Raw genomic sequence first — 13,698 nt, 5'->3', positions numbered from 1 at the left:
GATGACATATGATAATGTCTTCTTTTAGAAAGATGCTTTTCTGACTAAAAAAAGATCTTGAAAAAACTAAACGCTTACTTATTTGTACATCCATTACTTCGCAATCTACACACTACAATGATGGGTGCTTGTGCAATGCCCTGGGAGAACCTCTCTACCATTTACTGACAACTGTATTTAGTCTCCACAACTTTAGCTTTTCACTTAACAGAGATGGAATTAATTCAAATAGAGCAACATTTCAGTCTGGTGACAAATATATCCCTATTCATGTGGGATAGACATGAAACTTTTCTTGGAATGCAAATTAATGCTACTGTGGTGCAAGGCAGGCACACAGAACCAACCATTTTTGACGCAATTGGACCAAACTCGGTCATTGATAAGGCAAAAAATTAATGTATTATTGGATACCATACAACTTGCAAACTAAATCAAATCACATTTATGAGTTACACTAGATTAGATTAGAAGAATTCATTTCACCAAAGGCACTGCTTCAGCCGAGAACGGTCCTTTCTATGTAAATCTTGCAAATTAAATCAACCCAGTCGATGAAGGAACAAATTATACATTTTCCACGAACATGCATATTCAAATATTGCTGAAGACCAACAACTAGAGAGAGGGGCGAGGAGAATGGTTGCACATATTTAAATTGCTCCTTTCCCTTGGTTACTAAAACAAGAGAGATTACACAGAAAAGAACTCTCTGTGTATAGTATATATTTGTATTCTGTTCCAAGGCATAGAATAAAGGTCAGCACTATTTAGTAATAGTGCAAGAATAGACCATCAAACTTAATTAATGAAGAACTCCCCCCTTCAATAAATAAAAGAGTACTCCAGAGAGGCCAACATGGGACAACAGCTTACTGTAGCCAGTTTCCCCTTTAGAGGTAGGGCTTTCAAGATTATAACAGAGTTGTTTGGTTTCTGTGCAGTCTTTGGTGAGTAACTTTGTTGCTACTCTAATAGTTTTTTAATACAGTCTTCAGATTACCTCTGCTAAGAAAGCAGGTATCTCTGCACCATCAGGGATTTTGCAGCTGACGCTGCAGATACAGCGGCTAAGCTGCTGGGGAAGATTTGAGCAGCATATATTCCACCACGTCTAGTCTTGGCCCGTGTTTGCTGTTGTTATTTATGGACTGTTTTATCTAAGCATGCTTACTACACTGTTAAAACATGGGATGACAAATTCTTTTCTCTTGCTTTTTTTTCTTTGCGCTTGCACCTACTTCTCCTTCCCCACCAAATAATGCATGTGAACGCAAGGATTTCTGTTGCAACTTTGGTAACTTACTGGGCAGCAATCTTGATGAACTTTTTGACTAGCTGTACACGTTTGCAGAGCTGGCTGCAGAGGAGTATCTCGGTGGCGACCCAAAGCTGGACCTCGTTGCACCTTTGAAGCAGAAGACTGAGATTCTCGGTGTTTTCAGCACTGCCCTGTCTGCTGAACGTGAAGTATATCAGCTCTTGCTGGAAGACATTGACAACATTATTCGGGATATAAAAACAATTTAAATGTAAATGAATTGTAAATTATTTAGAAGTATGTTTTTGAAACAAGACTTGGTTACAGACACTTATTTTTTCATTATCCATGAGTCAATCACAAATGATTCAGGGTCCAGATTTGGCTTAACAAAGTCTAGAGGCAGGTGGACTGCAAGATGTGCTTTTCTTGTGAGATTTCCTGCAATTCCACTTCTGGTGACAGCCAGATATAGCACATAAGCAATCTGTTTCTTTCTGTATTTCATCACTTCTGTTCCAGTATGAAAAAGCAACTATATCAGACCATTGCAGAATCTGAAAAATTTCTATTCAAATGTCTTCCTAAAAATAGCCCAGATTTCAGGAGAGGAGGCGTAGGTATTGATTTCTGCAAAAAAAAACCTTGACCGGTGCTATTTAAAGTGTCTAACCTGAATAAAAGAACCTGAAATGAAAGATCAAGGAAAGCATCTGATGAAAAGCAAGGGAATTTCCCATTCATTTTCTCAGAAAGCCACCATGCTTTTCAGTGAATGATATTTTCAAGTGACATTTTGTACTGTTAACTGTGTGTTTTACTCAGCAGCTCACACCAGAAACTATCAAAGCCATTGAAACAACCCAATGGGCACTGAAGTGGGCCATTATCCCATTTTATAAAGCCTGCCCAGTATTTTTTTACCTCACTGAAGCCTAACAAGAACAGTAATGTGACATCTAAACTGCTGAAACTGTGAATTCTTTTGTGATTAAAGTGATATCAAGGACACCTATTTGTGGAGTCCTATATACACTGGAACATTATGGAGTGCAAAGAACAATTTGCATATATAACATGTTCACACAGACAGTTTTTAGAGAATAATCATATTCTTTTACTGTCTGAGCCAAATCTCAACAAAACCCATCAGGTATACAGGGAAGACATGAGATGCCCCAGCCCAGGGAAGCTACAAACCTTTAACAAATTTCTTCAGAATCAAGGATTGCAACACATCTCTTGGACCTGATTCAATGCCACTACTACTGAGAGCTGCCAAATCATATTGCCATGATGGTGAACTGAGAACCAAGGAACCCTGATGCTCCAAAATGCTGGTGCAACATCAGGAAATCATAACGGCACAATGCAGCATGAGAGTAACATACCTGGAAGTGGACATAGTGCTTCTTACCTCATGAATCGCATTGAAGAGGCTCCAGTCAAAGTTTGTTAGTTCTAAGGCAAGATCCCAGGTGTTGATTCCCAAAATTCTCACAGACCTTTGCTGCAACTCCTCGTTTTCAGCAAACGGGTTCTAAATCAATAGCCAAGAACAAAAAGATCCTGAGCAAATGCCAAAAGTTCTGCAATGAAACAGCTACTGGACCAAAGTGCGAAACAGCCGAGTAAGTAATCTTCTCTAAGTGCACTCTGAGGGTTTTCCCTGCCACTAATCAAAATCAAGGAGTTACAGCCTATTTAATAAATAGCTTGAAAAAGGAAATGGGTCAATAGGCTCAATGACTTCCTATTGGATTATGCCTCTGCTTCTGTCTCTCTTTCTCTACACCTTCAGTATAAAACACTGACCAATGATGAAAAAATAAAATCCCTGAAACCACCAGAAAATAAAATCTGAATTAAGACACCAGGAAATTTTTGTATTATAAGATAAAGGCATCATTCTGCAAACACACCGGATTTAGAATAAATACACGCAACTTGCCCACCAATCCACCCTTACAAAGAACATAAATCCATCCATTTTATGATTAATTTACTCCAAATGTAATCACCAACGAACAGTAAAACACTGTGGGTCCTGATTCATAAAAGTTACTTTGCGTATTTCTGTAAAGTGCACTGGTACTGCTGGTATTAAAGGTCATTTGACATTTCCATTATTAGCTCAGATTTTCAGAGGTTTTGGAGGCTTGGGGTTTTTTACTTCATCAGGCTGAAACTTGGCACATGAACCATCTGCCAAGATGAAAGATTATTCTTATCAGTTAAACCATTACTTTGGTGCTATATTTCTGACAGCTGCAGCAAGTTTTGCAATTTTTATTACATAACTAATGAAACTAGATTGGCTGTCACCTGTCCGCACTGGAAACCTTCCCTTAATATTCGCATTTTTAGAGGTGGCTAGAACGCCAGAGATAATGGGGATGACAGATTACAATGATAGCGGTGTGTCAGCTCTTCGGGGCACAACCAATCCAACAAAATGTAAACAGACATTTCTCATCCCTAGGATGAATGCACAGATCCTAGTGGTACTGACAACGTGTAAAAGTCAGTTGCGATACCGTCCCTGCGCTTTCCTCAAAACGTCTGCATAATTAGCAGAAAACTATTGAAAGAGTAATTCTTTGAGTGCCTGACCATTTCTGCCTCACTCAGGTTTTGGGAAATCATGGGGAAAAAGAGTTTGCAATCCCAGCTTCTGAGGACAGAGGGAATGAGACAGACCTGCCGCCCTTCAACCTGCTCCCCTCCCCAGCACCAGCAAGAGGATGGAGAGACAGACAGACAGAAGGAAGGGAAGAGGACATACCACCAGCGATATATGCCAGCCACAGGCTGACCATGTGGCTGCCACAACACTGAGGTCACACTGATGCCCAGCAATTTTGGTAGAACTCACGTGACATCTATTTCCACATATAGCAGTTGCGCGGCGTTTGTCTATCACCTTGTATGATTATGTACCAGCCACCAGAGGCACAAGGTGGTGGTGGTGGAAATTTTTTTTAAAAGAGTCACACAGGCCCTGAATAATCCTCATCCCATCCCGTTCTGCACAAGCACAAAGTCAGCTTTTCCAAGCTGATATAGATTGAAAGATTTAAGCTGTACAGAAGCTTTGGTCTATTTGAAATTGATGAACAAATTCCATTACTGTTCAGTAACCACTGTTAATGCAAGTAAAGCTCAGTAAGCTTTACTAAGGAAGCAAAAAATAAATTCCGTATAGAAAAAGCCCTCTGAGAGGAATATTAAGTTCTCCATCCGGAGTCAGACAAATAAAAAATGGGAAGTGTACAATACAGATCCTTACCAAAGAATCAGTCAGATCTTTTCGGTAGACAAACATACGACTGGATGACTCAAAAGATTTTGAGATAGCCAAGTCATTTGGTTGTAGTTCATGTTTTTCTGTAAAAACAGAAAACAAAACACAAAAGCTTCAGTAAAGGAGTAAAAACTGTATAAAAATATGAGAAAAACATTACAAATATATTTGTAAAGCTACATCAACTTAGAATGTAACTAAACATCAAATCCAGTCCCTATGGGGACAATCACCACCACATTATTCAGGCACAATAAAGGTGAGATGTCTCTGATGCTGGACTAGAGCACAAAAACTTCCAGCATCTGCTTTCAACCTGGACTTCACATAGGATAGAACAGAAAGAAACCCTCAAATCATCCAGTCTAACACCCTATGCATTACAGAACATTTCATTTCAACCCAGTGTATTTACTGTAAATGTAGTGACTTTAGAGCAAAGTGTCTTGACCTCCAGAGGTGTCATCAATAGCCACAGCCATTCGACAGGAAAAGAAGTTTAAAGGATGCCAACGCCATGAAATTCACCTCATGGAGCAGAGCTGAAGAGTACTTCATAGTATGGTATTTACAGAAATTTCTCTAGGTCTAGAGTAATTCATTTAGGAAACATCTGAGTAAAAGAGCAGGATACACCAAACCAGTAATAAAGAGAAAGGACTTTTTTTTTTCCCCACTCAAGAAAACTGGTACAGCTCTAGGCAATCTGGGATGCACCAGAGAAAGGTGTAGGGAAAAAAAAAAACCAAAAACCCAGAACATAGCTAGAAGACTGCCCTGGTAAAACTGTCTCTTCCTGTGGGCTCCAAGCTGTCTTCTGGAGACCTGACACATGAGATCTGATTACAGTGATTGTATTAATGTAGACCCAAAAGCACTACATGAGGGAAGAGTAGGACCAGGAGGAGTCTGAGAGCCAAACATCATTTCAGACTGTTTTCCCTCTTTTATCCGTGCTCACACTGACACCAGATACATTTATGTTGAAATACCAGTACGTGTTTTCAAGGTGATTTTGAATAAAAAGAGCTAGCTTGTTCATTTCAGGAGAACAACAAAAACGCATTCTCCAACGCTCAAACTGCCGCCCTCCAAGTGGACAGCAGATGACAGTTCTGAGTCATGCAAACAGCAAAAAAACAAAGAAAAAAGAAAGCATGGCAGGCTGGTGTTTATTGCTCGCAGCACAGGAGTGACAATGCATAAGAACAAAGATACTGAAATTGTGGTATCTCAAATCAATTCAGGCAAATAACACTAAATAACACTTTGGGGGTTACAGTGGTCCTGTACAAATGACAGTCCTATTGTACCTGTATTTTAATTACTGTTTCTTATTGAACAGCTAAGTGGCAACCACTTCTATTGTGTGGCTTTCTTGGGAACCAATGTGGTCTAAAGACAATAGTGTGTTTCATTACTTATGAATTGTGGGTTTTCCTTAGCTAAGTAGGCAGTTAGCACCAGATTTATTGCTATCAGAGCAAAACTTGCCCTGCTCTTGCAACAGGAGTGCAAGACCTGAAAAACAACAGCAGGCACAATGATTTTCCAGTGCTGTAAAATGCACTGGAGGCGAGCTTGGGCACATGCAAGGGTAAAAAGAATATGCCTTCAAATGATGTAGCCCAGCTGGCCAGGACACCTACGTGTAATGCTCCCGTGCGGCCACTCCATGCCCAGGCTCTCGACAGCCAGAGCAGGGCACCATCTCCCTGCCACCCACACTGGTGCCCTGCAAAAAAATGGTTATTTAATTGAGCTCAGCATGGAGGCAAAAAATGTGACCTTCCACTTCTGAATCAAATAAATAAACAGAATAAGGCAGCCCTTGTGTGTATTTCATTTAACTAGACTGACAAAGTAGTAGCCATGAGCGCTGTATCTCCAAGGGTGCTTCCTTTGTCCCAGGGGATGGACACCGACTACTGGTATCTGAGAATATGGCCAAGATATTCTACTCTTTTAGCCCCTTTTTGTAGATCCAGCTTTGCATCTCTACGCAGTTAGTTAACTTGCTGCCTTTATATTCCCTTAGAGCCAAAAGAACCAAACAAGCAAAACAATCTGACCAAAGAGCTTGAGATGTGCCAGACACCAAAGAAAATCTTGGGGGGGGTTGGCTGGTCCCCAATATCAGCCCATGATCAGTCTGGTCTTCCTTAAAAAAGACAATAAGCCTTTCTGTTCAATGAGAAACACTACCGGAATAGGCAAAAAATGTCAGTTGTAAGCCAGACTGCTTACAAAGTATTGCTTAGATTGCTCCCAGTATCGCAACTGTGCAAATATGTCTCCCTCCTTTCTGCTGGAGAATATTAATTACCCATGCCATAAATGAGGAAACAGCCACGCATATAGTATTTGTTATTCCCTTTTATATTTTTAAAGCAAACCATGCCTCATCGCCTTCCAAATTAATTTAAATGTGAAAGTAGGAGATTTATCTATGGGGAAAAATTAAAATCCTGCAATACTGCTGGAGACTGAGAGTCCTTTGCACTCCCTTCCCAGCGAGGAGATGCCATATCCAACGGTACCCAAGAATGAGCTGTTGCCATGGAAACGACTCTCTGGGAAGCAGCTCCTCATTGTTCCCGTGGTCATCCAGCTGTGGGCCCGCACAGGAACAGCTGTATCCTTGCACCAGAAAATGTCGGCCCCCCGTTACGTGATGCACTAAAAGGTAAGTAATCAGACGAAGGGAAGTTATTTACCACCAGAGAACGTGACTGTCACCAGCGCCAACTCCTCCTCCGGGTACTGGATCTTTTCTGCTACAATCTTCAGTATCTCCTGAGCTGAAGTGGATCCTTGAGCTTTCACACTGACGTAGGAGTGCTCCGTTATATGCACACGGCAGAAAACTGCACAAAGGAAGACACACACACTCAGCAGTCGGCAGCGACACCTGAGCAGAGCAGGGGAGAATCTCGCAGACCTGACCATGGAAATGCCCCAGTAGCCTGGCGGCTGCTGCACCCTGACCTACAGGGACATGAAACTAAGCACAAACATCACCATTTTCCCCCTTCCCACCTCCTGTCCCTGGGAAATGAGAGGGCCGAGCAAATGGAAACAGAGACCCCATAGCCACATTTCAGCAATACCTATTTAAGACCTCCCACCGTGAGGATTTGTCACGGACAACCTCCTCTGCTGCCTCTCTTCTTTGCCAAATTCAGCTGTTGCCATCTTTTCCCCCTTTTTAAGTTTAGGTAAATCACCGTCCTTAGTGTAAATTTCACATCCGCTGCAGAAATTATTTTGGACCTCCACTTCCACCTGGAACAGGAGGCTGCACAAGCTCCCCTGGTCTTCAACCACTCCCACTAGCTTATCTGTCTAGACATCTAAACGACATGCACTGCCAGGGTGTTTTAGCACTAGTAGAGGCTGCCCAAACAGCACTGCAATTAGTTCTGACAACTCTTCCCCTGAACCACTTGCAGCACACATAAAAGAGGCTGGTTTGGAGAAATTCCATGGGCTCATCACTTCCACTGAAGTCCGTGAGTTGGTCCAGCTCCGAGAGGGAGATTCCCAGCAGTAATGTTGTGGTCAGCTCAAGCAGCACTTTGTTTCTGCTACAAAAAGGGATGTACATTCCACTCCCCCTGCTTGCCAGAATTTTAGGTTTACATCTTCTGCTGAATTTGCTGTAGCCAGTTCTTTGAAATACAGCTGCCATACTTAAAAGTGAAGAAACAGAGCTGCATAAATATTTCAAAAATTACATCGCTAACAAGAATCACCACAACTCTTGGTTTCACTCACTTCGGTGCTTAATTAAACTTGCCATTTCCTTCTACTCTAGCACTTACTGCAGACAGGCTGCTACCATGTCAGCACAACACAAAACTCTTCTTCTGCAGAAATGCTCTATTTTTAAAATTATTTGTATTGACAGATGTATGTAGCAATAGCTCTTTGTTTGTCCTACAAATCTTCATGGCTTCAGGGCACTTTAACTGAGATCATGCCAGAAGTGGTTAGGAATTCTATCCTCAAGAATATCTTTTTTTTGTGTGTTTTAGTAAAGAGAAAATGAAGATGAGAAGGAAGGAGGAACTTAACACTTAACCTTGGGGAAGAAAAGTAATTTGATTTTATAATTTTTTCTTAACCTGTCTCTGCTGACAGACAGTAAATCAAGATGCTGATCTTATGGCAGAATATCTCTTCAGAATGGATATAACTCATGAAAACATAAAGACATCAAATTGCACTCTAAACTACTAAGTAGAAAAATAAATTAAAAAAAACCTGACAGAAATATTTGGCCTCCGTATGCAGTGTGCAACACAACTTGCCTACAGTGAATTTGTCTGAAATCTCCCCCTCTCTGTCAGATGGGAGATGACAGCAGTATGTTAATTTATAACTGGGCTGCTGACATATGCTTTGTTTAACTTTGAACTAAACCAACCCACAGGTCAAGTCCTCAAGCACGACCATCACATTGATTCTCCCAAAGCCTGCTCCCACACACACCTTTCAAATGTCCTGTCTGCGGTATCTATTGGCACGGACCATGTCATCTCTTCCAGGAGCCTGTGCTGCTCCTCTCTGAGACACAGGAGGGAATGCCTGTAGGGGGAAGCAGCTACCGGCTGCAGGTCTCCCTGGTAATGCTTAGATCAGGAGATAAAACGCCTCCGGTCAAGTGGCATGGTGCGGCTTGGACAAACCCATCCACTGCACCGATTCAGATGTCCACGCTCAGCATCTGTCCCTCCTCTCCCCAACTCCACCTTTGCTATTTCATTCCCTCAATCCCATCATCTTTCATGGCTCATGCTCTCGAAGAGTGAGATAAAAGCAAAACAATTTAAGCATGTCGCAGCTGGCCTTGCTGGGTCCTGCCCTTTCCCCTTCCATGCAGCCTGTCCCCTCTCTGGTGCCGGGACACTTCCATTCCCATTCACCCACGAGCTGTGTCCAACTTTTTAAGAAGAACGAGGGTGTGGGTTTTCATCCAGAAATGACATTTTTAGAAGCAGCCTTGATAACATAATCCTCAAACAAAATTTATACTTGAAGCACGGAAAGAGGGTACCTATCAGCAGCATGTATTGTGTGGAAAGACTTGGCATTGAAGGAGCTCAGTTTTTATTCTGTCACAAATGAGCACTAAAAATATCCTGACTCCAAGTGAACTTCCGGAGATTTATTCCCAGTGAGAAATGAAGATGTATTGTCCAAGGGCGAGACTTCCAGGTAGGAAGCCCTTCTGCCTGTTCCCTGCTTGTGTACACAGTGCTATCCTCCTCTCTGCCTCCTTCCGCGTACAGGCACTACTGGAGGGCGACAGCCTCACTGTGTTACCGCATTAGTAGCGAGGAAGGGAAACTGCATTTTGAAGTGGTTGACAATAAAGCGAAATGGCACCTTGCACTCCACACGGAGACGTTTTCGAGGGGAGAAGGAACTAAGGCAGGTTCCCAGAGTTAGCAGGTCCTGGCCCATTTCATGTGACAGGCTTATTCATGCACCTTCTGTGACCAAGATCTAGGTCAAGAGACCGAGAGCATGAAATAGAGCAGGAGTAACGCCTGGTGGATGGGCTGCCAGCACTCCTGGGAGGCACACAGCTCTGCTACAGGGCTGCTTGGAGCAACCCGACCGGGGCAAAAAGCCCGTGAGACGTCATGTCACTGCTGAACCCCTGCAGAGTAGGAGGTGGAAAGGTAACCTTACACAATTAAATCTTTCTTCTTTTGTGGCCCTGAGGTCCTGTTCAGAAGCTGTATGTCAGTTGAAAAAAAATTTACATTATGGGCAGCTCTTGAGAAACAATTTTGCCATTTTGGAGTTTCTCGTCCACTCTTTCATTCATACTTACTTTCTTCTGTTTCATTCATGGTTCCTCTGTGCTGCAGCCAGTTCTCCTTTAGGCTGAAGTGGTGGAAAAAGGTTTTATTCTGTGAAGGAGTGTTGCAGAAGGGAAAAAAAAAAAAAAAAAAAAAGAAGACAACAGTGACTCTTTGCACCCCTGCCCTTTACAAAGCAGTAATTCACACAACACACAGCATTCAGCCCATACATCTGGCCAAAAAGGTTTCTGTATAGGAAATCTCCCCACCCTGTCTTGGATCAGTGAACTGGGAGTTGCCTTACTAGACAGTGGCCAAGGTGGGGATTTTGGAGGAAGTGGGACATGCCCAGGCTAAGCTGCCCGCACAATCCAAGGTTCTCCGTAGCCATGTTCAGAGCCTGTATCTTATACACTTATTCTTTCCTATGTACCAATCAGTCTATTTAGCAATTTCACTACAATCTCATGTTCTGCCTTCCACATCTCTGCAGTAACATTTTAAGCTTATTACACACTTCAGCCCAGTAAATTTCACAAGCACAGCAACTCACCTCTGTGCACTCTGTATGCCAACTTTCTCTGGCTGCATCTTCTCCCTCTGGTTAAATAGATTCCTGTTCCTCTCTTTCTTTCTCTGTCCCTGTCACAACAAATCCCCCACTGTGCCCTGTCTACTTGACATCCACAGTCAATGCCTGTGCTCAGCCTGGTTTGCCCAGGTTGATAGATCTCCCCAGCCTGGTGGGAACATGCTCCCAGGCCTCTCCTGAATGCTGACATCTCAGAGCATCTTATTAAGATGCTAATACTGCCACAGCCATTGCAGGTTAGCTCACACAGCTGATATCCAAGCTGCACTGGCAGAAAAAAAAAAAAATCCTTAATGTTGCAGGCCTAACCTCGCTGATGTACCCTGTCATGTTTTTGGCCACCAGTCACTTTCAATTGAGAAGCCAAGAAAAGAGAGTGAAGTGGGCAGAGGGGGAGAAAGTGAGATGAGAAGTTATCTAGCAACCAGCAACAATCAGGTTTGCATTACCTTTCGGTGAGGTGAATACTCATCTACAGTGCTGAAACAAAAAGGAAAATCCAAATTATTCTTTCCAGCCAAAGATTAGGAAAAGGAAGTTTTAGCTATTACAAAGTTTACAACGTAACAAAGTTTTTAACATTAAACGGCCACCGCAGAGTGGCTGCAGAGCTCTTTCAGGGAAAGCTAAGGGTGCCTGGCTCAGCCAGAAAACTTTTCTGTGACTGGCACAATTGATGTAGTGACAAGCAATGCAGCCCGCGAGCTGCCCGAGAACACGGACACAGCTTGGGCCCCCGGGGTAAGCAGCCAGGGTCACCCTCAGGGACACAGCTCTTTCCATTTCCCCAACAGTCAAACCACAGAAACAAACTCCATTTGTTGGAAAAACGTGTCAAGGAAGTATCTTTTATAAATACCATAATTATTAGTAAAATAATAACCCTGAGACAACTATTGCAAGAGAGACTTGCTTCTCAGTACTGCAGATTGCAGAGAGAGAATGAGAATGAATGTACCATCTGAAATCACAGACTGCAGCTTCTGAGGGAAATTTCACCAGCTTTTCCACAATGCATCACTCTACTTGCAAGTCATCCCCAGCAAAATTGAGGGGAGTCACTGCTGAACCACACACCACCCAGCAAACATCAGAGAAGACTGAATAATCTAGCTTTAGTGTAAAGAAGACATGATTTATAAAAATGAATATGGTACTTGTATCACTCATCACTTTATCCTTCCTGAATTACAGCAAGGTACAACAAAAATAAGTTACACTCTAAATAGAAGCAGACTTGATCACAAATATAATCAATACTTACTGACGACGATGCATGCCAAGTATCTTCTGAAATTCTTTCAGTTCCTTCTCAAGAATGGGATATTCATACACATCATCTAACACATTCCTGTATATCGTCTACAAAACAAAACAGTATTTGCAAACATCTGATAACTCAAACATAAATCTAAGGCATCACATCAGTGGTCTCAATCAATTCAGGCACTAGCCTACAAAACCAAAATTTCATTATTGTATTTATGCAAGTCCCATAAGGAGAGAATGCTCCTGTTTAAATTGCCAGACGGGTCAATATTCAGCTTGCCTTTGGTGAAACACTCTTTGTATCATCAGCAAGCGAGAGGGTAAAATGTTGACACTCATTAGTCTACAACAGGAAGATTTAAAATGGCACTTGTGGCTGTTAACGTGAAATCTGGGTTAGGTCAGAAGAACACATCCTCAAGCATGGGAACATACCACAACATCATTTATCCAAAAATGGTAACAAACAGGTTCATTTGATTACGACACTTAACACTTCACTTTTTCTCACACTTGCATGCATTTTAAATTTAGTTGATGTCTCTCACAAGCCAATAACAACATACTCCTAGTTGTAAAACAATAAATAAAAAAATAAATAAATAGAGAAATTTAACAAACAAACCCTGCTGCTTATTTTTGGGGGAGGCATTATCTGAGTATCATCGATCAGGAACCTCAGTTAAATGTAAAAGTCACTACCTCAGATAAGAGTTAAATAAACTGTATCGGCTTTCATGATTGAAATTGTAGGAAATATTTTCTCTAGACTTTTTCAGAATCTGCACATAGATCCTTCTCTTTCTCTTCTAAGAAAATGAGGATCATATGTGTGATCCTGAGTCATCAGGTTTGCTTCAGCCCAATTAACACTCCTACATTCATAAATTTCAGCATGAGTGGTTCTGGCCTACAATCCTATACATTGTGTTTGCACGTATATTCAACCGTCACTAACATTATTGCTGTTTAACATTGCACAGAAGCCTCAAGCAGAGAAGCTGTGTGACAACACACAGTCACACACCTCCATGGCCATAAAGACAAGCCCTGCATCAAGGTAGGTGCAACGCAGTGTAACCTGACAGCTGCAATGATGCCCGCTTTCCAGTACACACCTAGCACCAAACAGCAAAAATACGAAGGTCTCTGCTTCCATATGCAGTGTGTCCTAGTCCAAAAACAAAACAGAACAAAACAGGAAGCTCAAGACTTTCTTCAAATCTAGTTCAAAGTTTCATCCCCCTGTCTCGAGCAAATGATTGAAGAGAACAAAAAGGCCCTTAAGAAAATCTCCAGTTGCAGACAAAGAATTTCACCAGGAAACGTGGAAGATCCTGCAAAGTCTCCTAAAATACTTTCACCTTTCAACAAGCAGGGAAAAAACAAAAACAAAAAACCCAACAACCAGATGGATCTTGGGTCAGTGACGACATGGCTATTTGCAAATTTACAA

The 13,698-nt window shown here is 42.0% G+C and overlaps 1 protein-coding gene across 1 annotated transcript in view; it reads right to left on the bottom strand.

Annotated features, from left to right (window-relative positions):
- RAPGEF5 (Rap guanine nucleotide exchange factor 5) overlaps nt 1-13,698 on the bottom strand; it is a gene marked incomplete at its 3' end in the record, with an annotated part of 161,230 nt that overhangs the window by 19,143 nt on the left and 128,389 nt on the right. Inside the window, exons 14-20 of the mRNA XM_082015389.1 lie at nt 12,238-12,335; nt 11,423-11,453; nt 10,411-10,489; nt 7,283-7,432; nt 4,551-4,648; nt 2,679-2,801; nt 1,307-1,485 (exon numbers count right to left, since the gene is read on the bottom strand). Of these exons, the coding sequence (XP_081871515.1) occupies nt 1,307-1,485; nt 2,679-2,801; nt 4,551-4,648; nt 7,283-7,432; nt 10,411-10,489; nt 11,423-11,453; nt 12,238-12,335 (758 nt within the window). The remainder of the gene's footprint in view (nt 1-1,306; nt 1,486-2,678; nt 2,802-4,550; nt 4,649-7,282; nt 7,433-10,410; nt 10,490-11,422; nt 11,454-12,237; nt 12,336-13,698) is intronic.

This window comes from Phaethon aethereus (assembly GCF_964289735.1).
Source record: "Phaethon aethereus genome assembly, chromosome: 2".
Taxonomy (NCBI): domain Eukaryota; kingdom Metazoa; phylum Chordata; class Aves; order Phaethontiformes; family Phaethontidae; genus Phaethon; species Phaethon aethereus.
The sequence above is the reverse complement of the archived record's forward strand: the minus strand, read 5'-3'. Positions and strand labels throughout refer to the sequence as shown.